This window comes from Rhinoderma darwinii, chromosome 3 (assembly GCF_050947455.1).
Source record: "Rhinoderma darwinii isolate aRhiDar2 chromosome 3, aRhiDar2.hap1, whole genome shotgun sequence".
NCBI lineage: Eukaryota > Metazoa > Chordata > Amphibia > Anura > Rhinodermatidae > Rhinoderma > Rhinoderma darwinii.
Genome location: NC_134689.1, coordinates 339006525 through 339026902, shown reverse-complemented (window position 1 = coordinate 339026902; position 20378 = coordinate 339006525). Strand labels below are relative to the sequence as shown.

Sequence of the window (20378 nt, the reverse complement as noted above, 5' to 3'; positions counted from 1 at the left end):
GGGGACAGTGTCAAATGCCTTTGCAAAGTCCAAAAACACTAAATCCACAGCGGCCCCTCTGTCTAGACTTCTGCTCACCTCTTCATAAAAACAGATCAGGTTAGTTTGACATAGAACTACATAATATCCCCATCTTCCCTGACAGGGTTGAAACTTTGAAAGGCCATGCTTGGTGAATAAACAAGAAACACTTTTTTCATTGGAGTGCTGAAATTTTTCTCTTCTGTTTCAGATTGGCATACCTTCATGACATCACAATACTAAGACTGTTGACATGACAGTAATTTTTTACAGCTTCTCTGATGCATTTTACAATGAGTTGTGTGAACGGTGACAAGATGTCTCAGGCTTGCCATGTTTCGTCAATGAATATCGTAACCATTGTAACCATCATAACCACCTCTGGCAGTGGCTTATCTCCCCATTGTATACACATGAACGCTCTGCCGAGTGCGCATGCTGGAGTAAGGAGGAATAGATGTCAGTGAAACGAGCATTCGCCCAACATTTAATTTAAGTGGACGGGCAGCTTTAGACTGAGCCTCAACTTTAAACATCTTGAGGGTGACATAAAGGACTTATTATATGAAGAAGAGACTTTAGCCCACATGATGACCCAGCTTTATTAGAAACTAGCAAGTGTCCTCCAAAGAATCCATAGCTTAAATCAAAAACTCATGAGAGATGTTGGTGAAAACTCCTTTCGAAAATGTCTGCAGGATCCATGCAGCCATATGTACTATAGAGCAGGGCCACCATCAGAAATTTCTAGATTCCATACAGTCAATGCGTCTGGGCCCTCTCTCCATTAATGGGGGGTGGCAACAGAAAGTGGTGGGAGGGGGGTAGGGGTGAGACGCAAACTGGCTACTTCTTTTTACGAGGCGTTTTTTAAAATCAGCAGCGTAAAAAATAAGCCTCATGTGAACAGCACAGTGTACTTCTCATTAAAATCATTAAAATCAATGGGAAGCTGTTTGTAGGTATTTTGCTAGGCGTATTTTAAGGTATTTACGCTCAGAAATCCGCCTAAAAAAACTATGTGTTAACATACCCTAAAGCATACCTCCCAACTTTTGAATTCGGAAAAGAGGGACATTTTAAGCCACACCCCCTAACCACGCCCAATATCCGGCATAAACACATCAAATCACAGCCAGATCCTTCTGCAAAAAACGCGCGCACATTCTCACTGCGAATCTCTGGACTGTCTGGTTATCACAGATATTATATTTCAGGTTATGTCGTCTTTGTGTTACTTTTCCTATCTTGGGTATAACATTTGCTCATCACGGCAGCAGCAGCTGCAGGACAAACCAAAAGGCTGAGAACAATGAAAGTCAAGAGGGAGACCCTGTGGTGGATGACTTTTCAATTGACAGGTAGCAGAGTTACATGATGGGGATTTTTTTTTTCCAGTTGTGTAACTCTGCTACCGGTCAATGGAAAAATCATCCACCAGAGCCCCCCTGTAGATTGCTCCACACACAGCCCCCCTGTACATAGAGACAGACACAGCCCCCCTGTACATAGCGCCAGACACAGCCCCCCTGTAGATAGCTACAGATACAGCCCCCTGTAGATAGTGCCACACACAGCCCCCTGTAGATAGCTCCACACACAGCCCCCCTGTAGATAGCGCCAGACATAGCCCCCCTGTAGATAGCACCAGACACAGCCCCACTGTAGAGAGCTCCACACACAGCCCCCTGTAGATAGCTCCACACACAGCCCCCTGTAGATAGCATCAGATACAGCCCCCCTTTAGATAGATCCAGATACAGCCCCCTGTAGATAGTGCCACACTCAGCCCCCCTGTAGATAGCTCCACACACAGCCCCCCTGTAGATAGCGCCAGACATAGCCCCCCTGTAGATAGCACCAGACACAGCCCCACTGTAGAGAGCTCCACACACAGCCCCCTGTAGATAGCTCCACACACAGCCCCCTGTAGATAGCATCAGATACAGCCCCCCTGTAGATAGATCCAGATACAGCCCCCCCTGTAGATAGCGCCACACACAGCCCCCCTGTAGATAGCTCCAGATACAGCCCCCCTGTAGATATTGCCACACACAGCCCCCCCTGTAGATAGCTCCACACACAGCCCCCCTGTAGATAGCTTTACACACAGCACCCCTGTAGATAGCGCCACACAGCCCCCTGTACATAGCTCCACACACAGCCCCCTGTAGATAGCTCTACACACAGCCCCCCTGTAGATAGCTCCACACACAGCCCCCTGTAGATAGCTCCAGATACAGCCCCCCTGTAGATAGCGCCAGATACAGCCCCCCTGTAGATAGCGCCAGATACAGCCCCCTGTAGATAGCGCCAGATACAGCCCCCTGTAGATAGCGCCAGATACAGCCCCCTGTAGATAGCGCCAGATACAGCCCCCCTGTAGATAGCTCGTCACACCCCCCCTGTAGATAGTGCAACACACAGCCCCCCTGTAGATAGCTCCACACACAGTCCCCCAGTACATAGTGCCACACACAGCCCCCTGTAGATAGCTCGTTACAGCCCCCCTGTAGATAGCTCCAGTTACAGCCCCCCTGTACATAGCACCAGATACAGCCCCCTGTAGATAGCTCCAGACACAGCCCCCTGTAGATAGCTCCAGACACAGCCCCCTGTACATAGCGCCAGATACAGCCCCCTGTAGATAGCTCCAGATACAGTCCCCCTGTAGATAGCGCCAGATACAGCCCCCCTGTAGATAGCGCCAGAAACAGCCCCCCTGTAGATAGCGCCAGACACAGCACCCCTGTAGATAGCTCGACACAGCCCCCCTATACATAGCGCCAGATACAGCCCCCCTGTAGGTAGCGCAACACACAGCCCTTTGTGTGGAGAGCGCTAGAGGTAGCCGGTCCTACTGCTGCCACTCTCCGCTCTGCTTTCACTCACCTTCAGAAGAAGGCAGGAGTCTTGCGGCGGCGTTCTCACTGGTGTCGATGCCGGCCCGGGAGTGAACCAGTACAGTCACCTGACTGGTGAGGTCAGGTGACAGGTCAGGTTACTGGACAGGTCCACTCCCAGGCCGGCATCGACCCCAGTGAGAACACCGCCGCAAGACTCCTGCCTTCTTCTGATCGCTGCTGCAGTCAGCAGCGATCAGCTGTTTTGATGCAGCGCCCAGCGGGACATTCTGAAGACCGGCCGGGACGGCCGGACAGCGTTGAGAAATCGGGACTGTCCCGCCGGAATCGGGACGGCTGGGAGGTATGCCTTAAGCAGTGATCCCCAACCACCGGGTCGCGGATCATTTGGTATAGGCGAAAAATCTGCACCAAACTATGGTGCTGTTTTTCCACCCCCAATGTCCGCTGCGGAAAACTGCTGAGCATTTAGCCGGACTCGTCCCAGGATGACGTTTCATCCCAGGAGACCGCTGCAGCGGCGGTCACATGGGATGAAGCGTCATCCCAGAAGGACGGCCCTCTAACGTCACCCAGGCCGGCCTCTTGGGATGATATTTCATCCCATGTGACCGCCGCTGCAGCGGTCTCCTGGGATGAAACGTCATCCCAAGGGGGTGCCTGGAGGATGTACAGACTTCTGGGTAAGTATACTCTTTGATGGCGGAATAACTGCTATTTGTTGTGGGTGTTACCTCCCAATTGAATTCAATGGGGAAAATGCAAAACAAATAAGCAGCCTTTATGCAAATATAATTGCTGCTGAATAAAACTCTGCACCGCATGTCAATTTCTGAGCGGTTTCTTTCGCTCACTATTTACGCAGCTTGTGGATAAGATTTTTTCTATCTCATCTACTTTGCTGCTACTGTATTAGGGCTTTTCCACACGTAACGGAATTGCTGCAGTGTGAACAAGCCCTTATGCTGCGGATTTTCCGCAACGAATTCCGTTGTCGAAAATCCGCAGTATTTACGTAATGTGCAAAATGATCCTAACCCCCCAACGGAAATGCCAGAAATTTGACAATAGAAACTGCTTTAGGTGGCCACACAAGGATTAGCGCCAATGAATAGGGCTAATCAGAGTGTGGATCCGTGGCACAGAAATCCGCTTTCCCCGTATAGAGATCTAAACACGGAGTTTTTTGACGAGTTTTTTGGGGCAGAAACCGCGCCAAAAAACTCCTCAAAAACCGCCCGAAAATGCCTCCCATTGATTTCAATGGGAGGCAGACGAGTTTTTTTACCACGAGTAAAAAAAACTCGTCGTGGTAAAAAGAAGCAACATGACCCATCTTGAGGCGGTTTCCGCCTCCAAAACCTAGCAAAAAAAAACTGCTACGTCCTCAGCATGTTTCTAGCAAATCAGTAGTTTGTTGTCTTATTCTAAGGAGCAACGGAAGGACTCACTACTTTATAATTACAACGGGCTACAAACATGTCCACGGGTATCGGGCTCTGTGCGCAACTTTTTTTGATTGCGTTTTCCATGGAAATAATGGTGTATACTGCGTGCTGGTGATTTATATTTGCAGCAAAACAAAATCCTATTTGCCATAGTTATTTTAAACATAGTTATAAAACGCAACCTTTAAAAAAGTCGCAAAAAAAAAAAAGTCACATATGGCCAGGTCCTAAAAAAAACATATGAGAAAGGGAGCGGGGTTGTGCCATAAGAAAGATTTACCCTTCTAACTAACACCGGTAATGGCAGCCGGCCGTACCGTCTAATGTCAACAGCCAGGTTTATTGAGGTTATATGGCATAGGATAAAGACATCTATACGGCAGTCAGTGACGCAGTTGTTCAGCGACGTTTTCATGCGGCGTTAGTATGGACAGAGTCGCAGTTTGATGACGTCAGAGCAAATGGAATCAGCGCGAAAACAGAGGGAGCCTGGAAATCGGTGACTGGATCTGGGATGTGATAGGACCGGGTTCTTGCAGAGGTACCGATATGGGGGGCTGTCAATAAGAAGCGCTACTTCTAGCATCCCCTGCAGTGTGTTTATGTACCCTGCTTGCCTTCCTGGATATGTATTTAGCGTTATTGTACTTCCTTACAATGTTCTACTCCCAGGCTTTAAATTCGATGTTTTTTTTTTAGTTGTCTGTCATTTAAAGGGGGTTGTCTTATTATATTTTGGGTTTACGTTTGCCATGTATCAAGAGGTGCGTTGTTACCCTGGAGACCACGTGACACAGCGCTGCTTGTTGATTGGCTAGATTGTCATGCAGGCACTCTGAGGTAAAAATCTCAAGGAACCAGTCATCGTTTCAATCACAGGTCATATGTGAATAAATACATTATATATATAATAATCTCTCTCATAAACACTCATGGAACTATTTACAAAGCTTGTCCTTTCTCCCCTATAACTTCTATTGCAGCACATCTGCCTGTTCTCTTCTGTTTTGTGCATTTACAAAGCCTCAGTGAGTTTGCATCTATCGTTTTTATCCAATGCAGGTAAACAATGAAGGTTCTTATTGAATGACAGCAAGTAGAAATCTTGAAAAATTCGAAGAATTGATACACAAAATATATTAGAGTTGCACAACTTTTAGTTGTAGAAAACGTAAGCGACGACTTAGGCCTCATGCACACGACCGTGCTTTTGTGGCTCAACCTGCAGAGGCGACAAGTCTTCTTTACTGTGAATCTATGGAATAGTCACCGCAGCAGCCGTCACAGCAGGGACAGTAGATGGCTTTACAAAAGGCTTAGATAATTTGCTAGAAGAAAAAATAGGAGGGGTTTGAATCTTCAAACCTCCTACACTGTGTGCCGCCATTTTCTGAGCGACTGCACCGTGTAGGAGGATTAGATACGGGGCTCAGCAGACAGTATCACACGAACATAATACACACATCACATACATGAACATAAATTACCTGCTCCTGCCGCCGCCTCCGCTACTATGCCTTGCGCCTTCGCTTCGTTGAACATATGGCCGGAAGCCGCAGCCGGAAGTCGTCATCTTACTGTTCAGCAGCGGCTTCCGGACCACAAGAAAATGGCGCTGGATTTCGCTCTGCAAACGAGCTTAGTTTTGGTCTGTGTGGGAGCGGCGCATGCGCCTTTCCCACACAGACGGCGTACAGCATAGTGAATAGAACGGCTCCCGTTCGCATTCTCTATGGGGTTCTATGTGCCGTATTCCATCTCTGTATGTGTCATTAATCGACACATACAGAGATGAAAAAAAAAATGGCAGCCTCCATAGAGAAGTAAAAGAAAGTAGAACACAAATAAATAACATTTATTTTAATATCATACTAAAAGCAATATTATAAAAAAAAAATGTCATGACGCCTTCCCTTTAAAGACCAGGCCAATTTGAGTTTTTTAATTTTCCTTTATTCCACCCCGCCTTCCAAAAGCCATAACTTTTTCTACTTCTTCGTTGATATAGCCATATGAGGGCTTGTGTTTTGCGGGACAAGTTGTAGTTTTTATGGCACCATTTATTGTACCACATAATTTACTGGGAATCTGAAAAAAATCTGGGTTTTGTTTTTCTGGCGTCCATCAGGCGGTAAAAACAACATATTCACCTTATTCTGCAGGTTGATACGATTACGGCGATACCAAATTTATATGTTTTGTTTTATGTTTTACCACTTTTAAAAAAATTAAAACTATTTGCTAAAAAAAAAATATGTTTTGTGTTGCCATATTCTGGGAGCTAGAACTTTTTAATTTTTCCATCAATTTAGAGGTGTGAGCGCTTACATTTTGTGGGGCGAGCTGTAGTTTTCACAGATACCATTTTGGGGTACATGCGACTTTGAGCTAAAATTACACAAAAAAAGCAATTTGCATGTTTTATATATTATTATTTTATTTTTTTACGTCGTTCACTGAGAGGGTTAAATAACGCTATATTGTGATAGTTCGGACTTTTACGGACATGGCGATAGCAGTTATGTTAACTTTTTTTTTGTAACATTGCTTTAGGGGAAAAATGGGAAAAGGGTTTTTCGAACTCTTAATATTTTATTTGTTATAAAAATCTTTATTTAAATGTTTTTCAATTTTTTTTATTAGTTCCACCCCCCCCCCCCCCCCTTCACCGTTAGATCGCTTGCATGATATACTGTAATACTAATGTATTGCAGCATATCGTGATTCTGACAGTCACAAAGGAGTACAAAGATGGCGGACCTGGGGGCCTTTTTTAAACCCTCACGTTAATAGTAATTAACCCCATCATGTACCTCACACGTTAACCCAATGTTGTCCATTATGACTTTGAGAAACATCTTGGGGTTAATTACCATTTTTTGGACTATTAGATGCAGTTTTTAGCAAGAATAAATCTTGCTAAAAAGTCCCTGCGTCTTATAGTCGGCAGTCAATGGGCCGGGCCCCCTGACCGCTTCTTACTTAAACACTTCCCGCCCCATGAAGGGGAGGGGATGATGTGCGGAGCGGCCTGTGTTTTACAGCTGACACGCAGCTCTAACGGCCAGGAACAGCGATCACACTGTTCCTGGCCGTTTAACTAGTTAAATTCCGCGGTCAATAGCGACTGCAGCATTTATGAGGGTCTTCCCATGAAGTACATTTATGACATATCCACAGGATAGGTCATAAATGTTAGACAGATGCGGGTCCCACCTCTGGGACCCGCACCTCTCTCTAGAACGGGGCCCCCTAAACCCCGTTCTAGCTTACTCGGCTCTGCTGTCTCCAGGCCATCTGCTGGTTAGGTGGTCGGGAGTTACGTAAACAGCCGAGTGCTCGCAAAGCTACGCTGTTTCCGTAACTATCGTAGAATTACGAAACCGCGTAGCTCAGCGAGTTACGCTGTTTCTGTAAGGGGCGGATTTACACGAACGTGATATACGTCCATGCAACGAGCGCGATTTGCACGCGCCTCGCACGGACCTATGTTAGTCTATGGGGCCGTGCAGACAGTCCGTGATTTTCACGCAGCGTATGTCCACTGCGTGAAACGCACGACATGTCCTATATTTGTGCGTTTCTTGTGCATCACGCACCCATTGAAGTCAATGGGTGCGTGAAAATCACGCGCAGCACACGGAAGCACTTCTGTGTGACGCGCATGATTCGCGCAACAGCAGTAAAAAGTATGAATGAAAACAGAAAAGCACCACGTGCTTTTCTGTTTACAAACATACATACAGAGTGTCATAATGATGGCGGCTGCACGAAAATCACGCATCATATGGTGATGACACACGGAGCTGTTAAGTGCCTTTTGCGCGTGCAAAACGCCACGTTTTTTTGCGCACGCAAAACGCACACGCTCGTGTAAATCCTCCCTAACTCATCCATGTATTGCAGTGTATTGTATCGCTGGTTCAAGTCCCCTAGTGGAACTAATAAAATGTGTAAAAAAAAAAAAAAAAAAAGTTAGATACATTTTCAGGAGTGTAAAAAAAAAAACCCTTTTCACATATTTCCCCAAGTACAATGTAAAAAAATAAATTAAAAAATATTGGTATCTCTGCGTCCGTAAAATTCCAAACTATTAAAATATAGCATTATTTGACTCACACGGTGAACGGTGTAAAAACACCAGAATCGTTGTTTTTAGCGATTGTAAAGAACAAAATAAAAAGTGATAAAAAAAATTGTATGTGCCAATAAAAACTACAGCTCGTCCTACAAAAAATAAGCCCTCACAAAAATCTAAAAGTTACGGCTCTCTTAATGTGGTGACCACAGAAAAAACATTTTTTTTAACAAATAGTTTTTTTTCTTTGTAAATATGACATTTTTTCCTATTTTCTGTTGTCTAGAATATGCACCCACGTTTTAGTCAGGTGCGTCTTATAGTCCAAAAAATACGTTACTCATAATGTGAGGCACATGGAGGTTCAAAATTCATCACACCACGTGCCTCACATCAGAAAATGGAAGAACTTTAAAAAAAAAAAAATAATAATTTTATTCTTGGCAAAGTATCGTTTTGGTATCGAGAATTGCAATACTACACAAAGTATCCGTATCAAAGTCTAAATTCTGGTATCGTGACAACCCTAATGTGATTTAGTTACTTGTAGTTCTAATCATTCAATCCTTTCTGTAATAGACATCAGTACTTTGTGAGCTGATGGTTAGACACTGCAATCAATCAGAACAGGCAGAGCTGCAGTGTAAAGCATGGGGTCACTGCAGAACAGTCGCCTGAACCTCAGATGAGACAAGAGGTGGATATCAGACTACTGCAAAGCCTCACTAGACATTGCAGCTAAGCTGCCGTCACTGATTCTAGTTATGTGGAGCGTTATTGATTATTGCGTGTTTTATTCATCTTCGCTCACGTGGTTTCATCCTCATTACAGCATGGCTGATTTACCACAAAACAACCTTCAGAAGCAGTTGGAAAAATTCTATTCCAAGGTTCCTGGAAATAAGCTTTCTCTGCAGAAAACTAAACCTGGGTGAGTATATAAATATATGTGTATATATATATATATATGATTCATGTCCCAAACCGAGCAGGTGATTCTTTTTTTTATCTGTGTAATTACCCTCAGAAATGCAGATAGGAATACGTGAAATAAAAGGAAGGGGGTGGTTAACCCGACAGTCACAGGGGAGAATTTATTATCTTAAAGGCTATGTAAAGCTCGGACGTACATTTTTTTTAAATAAAACTATATATTATGTGATTTTATGCAACTTTTAAATAGGTTTTTATTTTTAAAAAAAACAACACTTTTTGAGATACAGCATCTATATATCCTGTATACATAGAAGCTGTATCTTGCCATCAAAGCCGAATCCATCAGGTTAGCCGGACTGACCGCTTCGGTGGATGCCGGCCCAGCATACCTCAGAGGCACAGAATCCAGCTGTTATCAATCACATATCAGTTCATGAACTTAGATGTGATCAATAACAGCTGGATGTGAACAAAGTCTAAGGGTATGTTCACACGCCGAGTCAAAAACGTCTCAAAATACAGAGCTGTTTTCAAGGGAAAACAGCCCCTGATTTTCAGCCGTTTTTTGAGCAACTCGCGTTTTTCGCAGCGTTTTTTTAGCTGTTTTCAATAGAGTCTGAGAAAACAACTCCAAAAACGTCCCAAGAAGTGTCCTGCACTTCTTTTGACGAGCCGTCATTTTACGCGCCGTATTTTGACAGCGACGCGTAAAATTACAGCTCGTCTGCACAGAACATCGTAAGACCCATTGCAAGCAATGGGCAGATGTTTGCTGACGTATTGGAGCCGTCTTATCAGGCGTAAAACGCCTCCATTACACCTGAAAAGTGGTTGTGTGAACATACCCTCACACTGCTCATTACATAATGTCCTCCATGCTCCTGCTGTGCTTCTATGTGCCTGTGAGGGGAGAGAGATTTATTTTCCCTGTGCTGCGCATGGGAGACATCATAGCAGCTAGTCTCTGCCCCCTCTGGAGCGGAGTTCTGTGAAAAATGACAATTAGGCTACGTCCACACATACCGGATTTGCTGCTAGAAATTTCCACAGCAAATCCGAAGAAAGCAGCAGGGAAATCTGAAGCAGCAAATCAGCATCAAATCGTGCAGATTTGAAAAATAAAAAATGTATATACTCATCTTCCCGATTTTCTGCCACTCCGCTGGTAATGCTACCCTGGTCTCTGCATCCTGGCATCCAGCAATCATGTGTTGACACATGACCGCTGCAGTCTTTGATTGGCTTCAGCAGTCACATATGCCGACACATCACTAAAGGCCAGGATACAGAGACCATTGGGAGAACGACAGAGGATTGAGGTTTGTTTGGTTTTTTTTTTTTGGTTCTTTTTTTCTCGTTTCAAACTTTTTTTTTTACAATTGTTCATACCTGCAGATTCAGGTGCAAATCCGCGAAAAATCCGTCCCCAATTCGCATCAGAAATAGACATGCTGCAGTTTTAAAAGTCTGTACTGCAGGTTAGTTTTTGCATGGAAAATGTTCTTAGCGGGTGTATGAGATTTGTTATAATCTCATCCACTTTGCTGGTACTGTAATGCAGTGCAAAAGTCTCCTGAAACGGCAGGTATGCTATAAGGACTTCATATGCCGTGCTGTATAAATAATATTCTACAGGTCATATGTATGTCTTTTTATGGTGAACTATTTTTAAAAAATAAAACATTTTATGAAAGAAAGGGTTTATTTTTTGGAGGAGTTGGGGAGACTTGAAGCTGCGATCATTTGATTGCTTACATAATGCTTTGAAATACAGACATGACCTATTAGGCAGATGCTTATAGCAGACCTGGGGGAGTTCTCTCCAATCCAGGCAGGACTGTTTACATCTGTCACAGAGCGGTAAGCAGCACTCTCTCTGTTACTGATTTAACACATTAACTACTCCGTGCAAGCTGGCCCCCTTAACGGATCATCACATGGCATGTGACGCTTCCTCCTCTGTCTGAACTCGCCCTGAAAGAAACGTCACAGGTCATGTGCCACTTTTTAAGTATGTATTTATGCAATATGTGGCTTATTTTTACATTTCATGAAGGTGGATAACCCCTATAAAGCGGAATCAATTCTACACCTAAGCCGATATTCAGTCACCGCGCTAAATCAAATTATATGAAATCAGGGCTTCTATGTATTCTGCTGTGCTGAACATTATACTCACATTTTATCCTTTAACTTTTTCACTGCCGACAATTTTCACACTTTTGACATACACAAATAAAACCAGCGTTATAATATTTTAAAAAATCATATTCAGTACCAATACCTATATATTTTAGGAAAGTAGACACCTGGCACATTGTAAATGCCTCCCAGAACTTTACACTCATGGACGCCTTTATACAATTTTGTGTAAAAAATGCATAAAATGTTTGTGGCATATGTTACCGGGTGCCGAGTACCACATGTTACCGTCTGGAATATAATAATACAATGGTATGTTTATTGTCTTTATTGATATACGTATTGTATTATATTGTGCGTTACAAAAAGAAATACGTTTTGTGTCTAAAAGTTTGACCGGAGCAAAGCCTGAGATGCTCAATACCTCCTAAAAATATAAGTTGAAGATGTACAGAGTGCATACCTTCCACCTTTTCCTCTGTCTACATGCATATCTCTTTACATATTCACCAGAAATAAAAAGATCAAAGATATTCGCAATCCAGATGCCGGTAAACATGCAAGTCACAGAGCTGACAAATGGTCTGATTATGCTCAGGGGATGTTTAGATATGTACCTGCTCATCTTCTCATCCCTGTAGTAGAAAAATAAAAAGACCCCTTCCCCTAAATATGACAGACCGCATATTATCTCTCATTAGTAAGGGGTATAACAGGAAGTAAAGGTGTTATCCGCGGATGAAAAATTGCATTGCAGTAATATTTTTATGTAAAAAGAGGTCACTTACTAATGTACTTGAACCCCTTGATGCATTATCACATACATTTACGTGATAAGCGTCATACGGAAGTATGGAACGCGCTCACCGGCTCCGCACGCTCCATACGCTGCGGGTGTCAGCCGTGTTTTACAGCTGACACTGGGGACTTACGGCCGGGAACAGCGATTGCGCTCTTCCTGGCCATTAAACCCCTGAAATGCTGCGGTGAATTGTGACTGCAGCGTCTGAATAGTTGGAAAGAGGGTGGCGGCCCCTTCCGACAGCTCATTGGCACCCCCACACCGCGATCGGGGCACGCCGGTGATTGTCATGGCAACCCAAGGCCTAATGAAGGCCCCCATGTCTGCCTTTTGTCTGCCTCAGTTAAACCGTGTCTCTGGCACGGCTTAACAGAAGCCTGTGAAAATGACGATATACTGCAATACATTATTATTGCAGTATATTGTACTAGGGATCTAATGATCGCTGGTTCAAGTTCCGTAGGGGGACCAGTAAAAGGTGCAAAGAAAAAGTTAAATAAAGCTATTAGTAGTGAAAAAGTAATGTAAAAAATAAACATAATTGGTATTGCTGTGTCCTTAAAAGTTTGAACTATTACAATATACCGTTATTTAACTCGCACGGTGAACGCTGTAAAAAACAAAAATGTAAAACGACAAAATCGTTGTGTTTTTTTTGGTCACCTTCGCTCTAAAAAAAAAAAGTGATCAAAAAGTTTTACGTACCATATGGTACCAATAAAAACTGCAGCTCGTCCCACAAAAAATAAGCCCTCGCACCGCTAAATCCACGGAAAAATAAAAAAGTTATGTCTCTCAGAATGTGATGAAACAAAACAGTTTTATTTTTAACAAAATGTTTTTTTTAGTTTTAAAGTAATAAAACGTGAAAAAACCTATACGTAATCGTATTGAGCCGCACAATAAAGTTAAGTTGTTGTTTTTACCACACAGTGAAAGTCGTAAAAACGAAAACCAAAAAACAATGTAGGAATCACAGGTTTTTTTTTCCAATTTCAGCCTGCAAAGAATTTAGTTTGTTTCCCAGTACATTATATGGTACTTTAAATGGTGCCATTAGAAACTACAACTCGTCCCGCAAACAATAAGCCCTCACACAACTCTATTGACGGAAAAATAAAAAAGTTATGGCTCTTGGATTGCGGGGAGTGAAAAATGGCTCGGTCCTTAAGGGGTTAATTTGAAATTCGGTACTAAATCGTGCAGTTCAAACCCGGTGAATTGTTCCCGGAAGTCCTGTAGCTTTTCTAATATTGATGACGCGTGTTATCAATCACATGACCACAAGGGGCTCTCAAATTGCCTGTTGCTGGAGTCCCTGAGCAAAGCATCAGCTAGCGCTTTGCTCAGGACTCCAGCACTGCTCCCGACATTTGTTCAGTGACTTCAGGGGTTTCTTATCGCTGGTGTTCCCGAGCAGAGCATCAGCTAATGAAGGGACCTGTCCGGTCCTGAAATGCGTAGTCCTGAATTACAATAAATAATACCAAATGAAAAAGACATCGTTTTGAATACTTACCTGCAAGGCGCCTTGATCAGAATGCTGCACAATTTTTCTGCCTTCTCCTGAATGACTGTCCATATATGGACTGTGATGTTGGCAGCAGTGCTGAAGTCCCCGGGCAGAGTATCAGCTGATGCTCTGCTCGGGAACTCCAGCGATAGGAAACCCCTGAAGTCACTGACCAAATGTTGGGAGCAGTGCAGGAATCCCTATCAAAGCACTAGCTGATGCTCTGCTCGGGGGACTCCAGCAATAGGCAATGTGACTTGCCCTTGCGGTCATGCGATTGATAACACGCCGACACGAACAGCACAGGAAGCAAGTCCTCAGTCACGTGGAGCCGTGTCGGCGCGTCATCAATATTAGAAAAACTACAGGACTTCCAGGAACAATTCACCGGGTTTGAACTGCACAATTTAGTACCGAATTTTAAATTAAAATATATTAGTAAGTTACTTATTTTTACATAAAAATATTAATGCAATGCAATTCTTGATCCCCGGATAACCCTGTATCACCCCTCTGGTCTCTCTGGAGGCTGTACAGGGGGAGATATGACCGTAACAGGCTGTGATCTTTCTCCCTTCTCTCATTTGCAGCTTCCCCTCATTCGTCCTTAGGGATAGTCCACGCGTTGCGTAAATACTTCAGATTTTCCGCAACGGAATTATTTGCGGAAAATCCACAGCATGATACAGTAGCAGCAAAGTAGATGAGCGATAACAAATCTCATCCACAAGCTGCGTAAATACTGAGCGGAAAAACCGCTCAGAAATTGACATGAGGTGCGAAATTTTATTCCGCAGCATGTCAATTCTATTTGTGTAAACGCTGCTTATTTGTTGCAGGTTTTCCCCATTGAATTCAATGGGGAGGTAGATTTAAAACCCGCACCAAATAGCAGTTGTTGTGTTTTTTGTGGCAGAATCGCAGTGATTGCGCAACAAAAAACGCAACTAAGGAAAAAAAAAATCTCATACTACCCAGAAGTGTGTGCTTCTTCCTCCTGGGATGACGTGCCATCCCTTGTGACGGTTGCTGCAGCTAATCACAGGCTGCAAGCAGTCTCTTGGAATGAAACGTTAATGCTGCAGGTTTCACAGTGGACATTCCGGGCAAAAAAACGCATCACAGTTTGGTGCGGTTTTTCGCCCGAAATTCCCTGTGGCACACAGGGAGTATACGCTGTGTTCTTTTACGCAGCGTATCCGCCCCGTTTGAACTCCGCCTTACACGGACACAAAACCAGGAAGTAAAAACGTTTCTATTCTGCTCCCCGATTTCAAACAAAAATTGCTGTGATCTAAAACTTGCTCTCATTTGAAAGCTAAAATTCTGGGATTTAATATGATACCAAGCTTCTTCGAGCAAGTTATTTAAGTTGTGTCGTATCGCATAACTTTTTGGCAGTGAGAGGTTTAATGGTAATATTGTTTGGGGGGTCAGGGGGTGCTGCGTAACATGTATTCAAAGAACACCAAAAGAGAGAATCCCTGTCATTCGGAGCCCCCTGAGGTTCATTACTATGCATAACAGTGTTTACGGTTTTTTTCTAGCAGTGTTTAACATTTTTCAGATCTCATAGCCGCTATATGTAAATCTAATCTAACTTGTATTGTCCACTACTTTACACATGATGTTTAACTGGTTTTTCTTTCTCTCTTCTACAGTGGTTTTACCTTTAAAAAAAAAAATTCTCCTGAAGGATCCACATCAGCTGGTGTCATTCAGGCAAAGCAGGAAGTGCCACTAAGGGATAAAAAAGTGTATGTTACAGTAGATGACCAATCAAAAAAACACTTGCCGGTTTCACACTCCAATGGAAGTGGTAAAATCAATGGATACTTCATTCCCAGTTGCCCAAAACTTTCTGAGTCTTCTCCACAGCCGACCTCTTCTGAATGTGTCCAGCAAAATACAGACAAAAAGAATGACAATGTTCCTCAAGAAAACGCTTGTGCAAAGACTAAAACAGAGTGCAATACTTCTCTCAGCTCTGTTCCCAGTCTAGATGATTGGGAAGATATAAATGATTTTGACACATCTATATCTCCCCCAATACGTCATACAAGGAAATTAGGAAAGACACCACAGAAATGCAGTAAAACGCAGTCTGTTACATCTTCCAAACTGCTGTCTATTGAAGTGGAACCCTCTACAAGTAAAGAAATGAAGAAATCTGGTCCTTATCAGTTTGTGGTTGCTAAGAAGGCTGACAGCGTATCTGCTCCAGTTTGCATAGAAGCCGTGATCTGTGCAGGTTAGTTCATGGACAGTATAGAGTAAAGCTGGCCAGACATATTACAATGTGTCCCTGATCTTACCCGTGCCCCAGCACTTTTCACTTTTTGGACGCTGTTTGTTACAGGGGCATACATTGCAAGATATCTGTAACAATAGGGATGTTGGCTCAACATGGAAAATATTTCCTGCTCTTGAAAATATAGTTTATGTGCGCGCAATTCAAGGGTTATTAAACTTTTAACCCCAGCTCCGTGTGAAACGCCAGGTTCTGGGAAATGTGTCTGATGGGCTTCTCCCCACTGCTCTCCCCTGCCCTGCTCCATGTGATGCCTGGGGCATACGGCTAGCGGCACTTTTTAAATGTGCTCGCCAATTCGAATGGCTGAACATGTTACTAAGCTAGCCTGAGAAGACCTAAAGCTTCTGTGTTCTGGTGACATCATGACAACACGTCCTGTTCTGAATTGAGATGTGGTGGTTATTTTCACAGGAACATTATTTGCATGCAGATAAAAATTTACATCATTCTTAACCCCTTACTGTTCAACCCATGTAAATTATCGGATTAATGACACGATCCCTGTTCCCGAAACCTGTTAATTTATGTGCTTTCTTTGATGGCACTGAGTCCTCCTGCACGCAGTGACATTGGCAGTATTGGGCTATCGCACAGACTGCCCGATTCTATACTCAGAAAGGGAACTGAAATAACCAGTTTCCGGTCACTAAAATCCTCTGAACAGGGCTTATGTTGAGCGCTGTGTTCCCAAATGCAGAAGCCGCCACTTATGCATTAGGGCTTTTGCTAGGATACCCATAAAATCATTAATGATGTCACAGTGATTCCCTTGCAGAGGGGGCTCGGAGGCATGCGGACGTCTTCTCTATTTGTTTGTGTATACAGATCACTAGTAACCGTAATATAATGGGCTGTTACCATTAGACCATTGTTATATGTGACCTGTATATAAGTACAGCAGGAAACTAGATTGTGTTCCCTGCTAACCTGTGCCCCATAGTAACAAAATTAAATATAGGAAAAATAAATAAAATGAGGTAAAAAAAATATATAATAACACTATTAAAAAAAGGAAAACATTTTTGGGGTAAATATTATTAATTGAAAAGTTACATGAAAAGATTTAGAACAAATTTTTTTCCTGTTTCTGACCACTTTTTCCTGAATAAGACCTACAAAGTTAACGGACATCCGCTTCAATTTGAAATAATAAGAAATCCATATGTGTCCCACACAAAAGAAAGTTTTTGAATGTAAGGGTATGTTCACACGCTAGACTAAAAGCGTCTGAAAATACGGAGCTGTTTTCAGGTGAAAACAACTCCTGATTTTCAGACGTTTTTGTAGCAACTCGCGTTTTTCACGACCATTTTTGGAGCTGTTTTTCAATGGAGTCAATGAAAAACGCCTCCAAAAAGGTCCCAAGAAGTGTCCTGCACTTCTTTTGACGAGCCGTTATTTTACGCGCCGTATTTTGACAGCGACGCGTAAAATAAAGGCTCGTGGGAACAGAACATCGTAAATTCCATTGCAAGCAGTGGGCAGATGTTTGTAGGCGTATTAGGGCCGTTATTTCAGGCGTAATTAGAGGCGTAAAACGCCCAAATTACATCGGAAAACACTGCGTGTGAACATACCCTAAGGCCTTATTCAGACGAACAATGTAAAACTCGCCAGTGTTTCATCAGGAAAAACTGAGGATTTTACATGCGTTACATGAGAGTTCAATGAGGATTGTATCCGAGTGCGTTCAGAGTGTCTGTTTTTTCCTGTCCGTGTAGCATCGGTGAGAGTCCGTGAAAAAATGATGCCGCTCTGGCAGTTCTTTCTGCCTTTTTTCAGCATCTGCTAGCAACCATCAGCGAAATACTGACTGCGCTTGGATGGCATCAAATATATGTGGACTTGTAATGTAGATAGTGGGATAGGGCATATGGAGGTCATAGAGGGACCGTCTCCCGCTGGGGTCCCCTTCTCTATATGAGACAGACCTGACTCTTTCATGCTTTACATGGACGGCCATTCATTTGAATGGATGCTGCAATTCCCCTGCTGCTGCTGGTGATAACCGCTGATCGACAAAGGCTAGAGAAGCCAGCTTTATTTTACATAAGGGTTGTTTTGGGTAGACAACACCTTTTACACTTCTCTGGGCAGAAATCATAAAAGGAACTATTGTCATGAAGATCTAGAAGTGCAATTGTATTCTTTAGACCTGTAACTTTAGCCACTTGACAACATTGCTAAGAAGGAAGCATAGAATTGTTTTGTCTTAAATATTACATCTAATTTCTATCTGAATAATTTTTGCAGTTCTTTCCATTGTCGTGTGTTGCTGGTGTCCCATTATCCAATAGAATTGTTAGCACAGGAGAAATGTGGACCGTTTTCATTCCGCTTTTATATTTGGTATAATGTTGCTCATGGCAGAAGGTGAATCTTACAATATTATCATTATTACATCATATGTTTTGATAATAATTCTAGTTTTTTTGTGCTATTTTTTTTAATCAGATGAAGGGATAAAAGACACCGTGGATGTCATTTGTCATGACAAGATTTATCCGGAAGCCCTGGCTGAGGTGAAACCTGAGGATGAGTGTGATGAGGATTTTATTCCTCCATCCCCAACATATAGTAGTGTGTCCTCTCCACCAGTGCTCAGGGGTATCTGGTACGTATCACAGGGTAACGTGTGGATGCCGTGATCATAGTTGTGATGTCAAAATTGCATTTTACGTGTCCCTGACCTACAAGACTTTTCAACTTCTATTATCTTTTTAGTTCCCTGCGGAAGTCAACAGTCACGTCTGGAACTGTGGAGGAGGATACTACAGAACGTTTTCCAAAGGACTGTGTTTCCTCAACACATGGTAGGTAGCGCGCTTTTCTGGTGCCATCACAGAATGTTTTCATTTGACAGATCTAACTTGATAGTTCTTTGTGTTTTTGTTTTTTAACGCTAGGACATACAGTATCACCTCAACTCTGCGCTGTAATGCTTGATATTTGCAAGATAGTAGATAGGATTCCCACAAATGAGCTGCAGCTCCTATCTTGTGGAACAGAACTACAAAAGCAGAGGGACATTTGGTATGTAAATAAGACGTGCTTTATGATTTATCCAAATGTTTTTGTTTGTATCTATTTTATATATATATATATATTTGGCAGGAAAAGGCTCTTGTCAGATGACTCTGTACGGAAATTATCACCTGCTGAAGCTCCTGCGTTATCCAGTGGTCCAAAACCATTGTCTTCCAAAACAGATGACTTAATACAAGACTCGCCACGACCATTAGGGAATGTTTTTAGATTTAACTCACTTGCTGCTGACAAGCCAAAAGCAAAGCACTTTTCTGTGGATTGTGACCCGAAGAGTCAACCTTCGATAGAAAGCAAAACATCTTTTTCCTTTAAGGCAGCTAATTCTACAATGAAAGACTCTTCTAGTCTCCAGGACTCTGTTTTTATTGTCAGTCGTTTCAATACTCCATATAGTGAAAAACCACTCATTTCTAGTACGTGTGCCAAGCCATCTATAAATCAACCAACCACCTCAGACATTGATGACATGTACTTTGATATTGACAATTTTGACATTGATGACTTTGCTGATGAAATGCAATGCATAGACAGCCCAGCAGCACCTCCTGCTTACAAACCTTTGCCATCACCGTACCCCACAATATGGGAAGCACCAGCCATTAAAAAGAACAACAGAGTTTCTTTGCCATCTTCTATTAACACCTCTAATTCCTCTGTGACATCAGGTAAATACTAAATAATATGCAAAAAAACATTAATGAGCATCTTATCCTAGAAACCTCTTTTTTGAAATTAAGCTGATCATTGGAGTCCATTACTCCTGGGGGAAGTTGCAGCCAATTCTTTACTAAGCTGATTCATGTTTTTTTTAAGGGGGTGACTCCCCCCCCCCCCCCCTCTCCCACTCTATGACATCCTAATAGGAAATATGGAAAGGGATAGTTTTAGGGAGCCAACCTCTTTAAGTATTTGCGCCAGATTGCATTGTCTAAAAAGCCCCTAAAGCTGCATATGAAGGGGCATCATTGCCTTGAGACAAGAAACAATGCTAATTCAGCAATATAAAATGACAACCGTTGATTTTCCATTGCACTTCTTTGTGTATAATTAACTTCCTGATCTGTGTAAAGTGAATCAAAAGTTGTCCTTTCTCCACTCAGTGCTGCTGAATTCTCTTAAGATCTTGCACTGCCATGACTCCAGGCACTGCAGCCCCACAATTCACACCTTGGGTTTGAGCATTTTTTGGGAACCACATAAATAAATAAATTT

General features: G+C 42.8%; 1 protein-coding gene across 2 annotated transcripts in view; it reads left to right on the top strand.

Moving 5' to 3' along the window:
• The first annotated feature begins 4774 nt into the window (after positions 1–4774).
• Positions 4775–20378, top strand: part of BLM (BLM RecQ like helicase) — a 40263-nt gene continuing 24659 nt past the window's right edge. The window contains exons 1-7 of one of the 2 annotated variants that reach the window (XM_075858431.1): positions 4775–4874; positions 9244–9342; positions 15466–16055; positions 18573–18732; positions 18843–18931; positions 19025–19151; positions 19233–19831. In XM_075858431.1, the coding sequence (XP_075714546.1) occupies positions 9245–9342; positions 15466–16055; positions 18573–18732; positions 18843–18931; positions 19025–19151; positions 19233–19831 (1663 nt within the window). In that variant the 5' untranslated portion in view covers positions 4775–4874; position 9244. Of the gene's footprint in view, positions 4875–5180; positions 5396–9243; positions 9343–15465; positions 16056–18572; positions 18733–18842; positions 18932–19024; positions 19152–19232; positions 19832–20378 lie in introns of those variants that run through there. The other variant, XM_075858432.1, reaches the window with a different exon arrangement.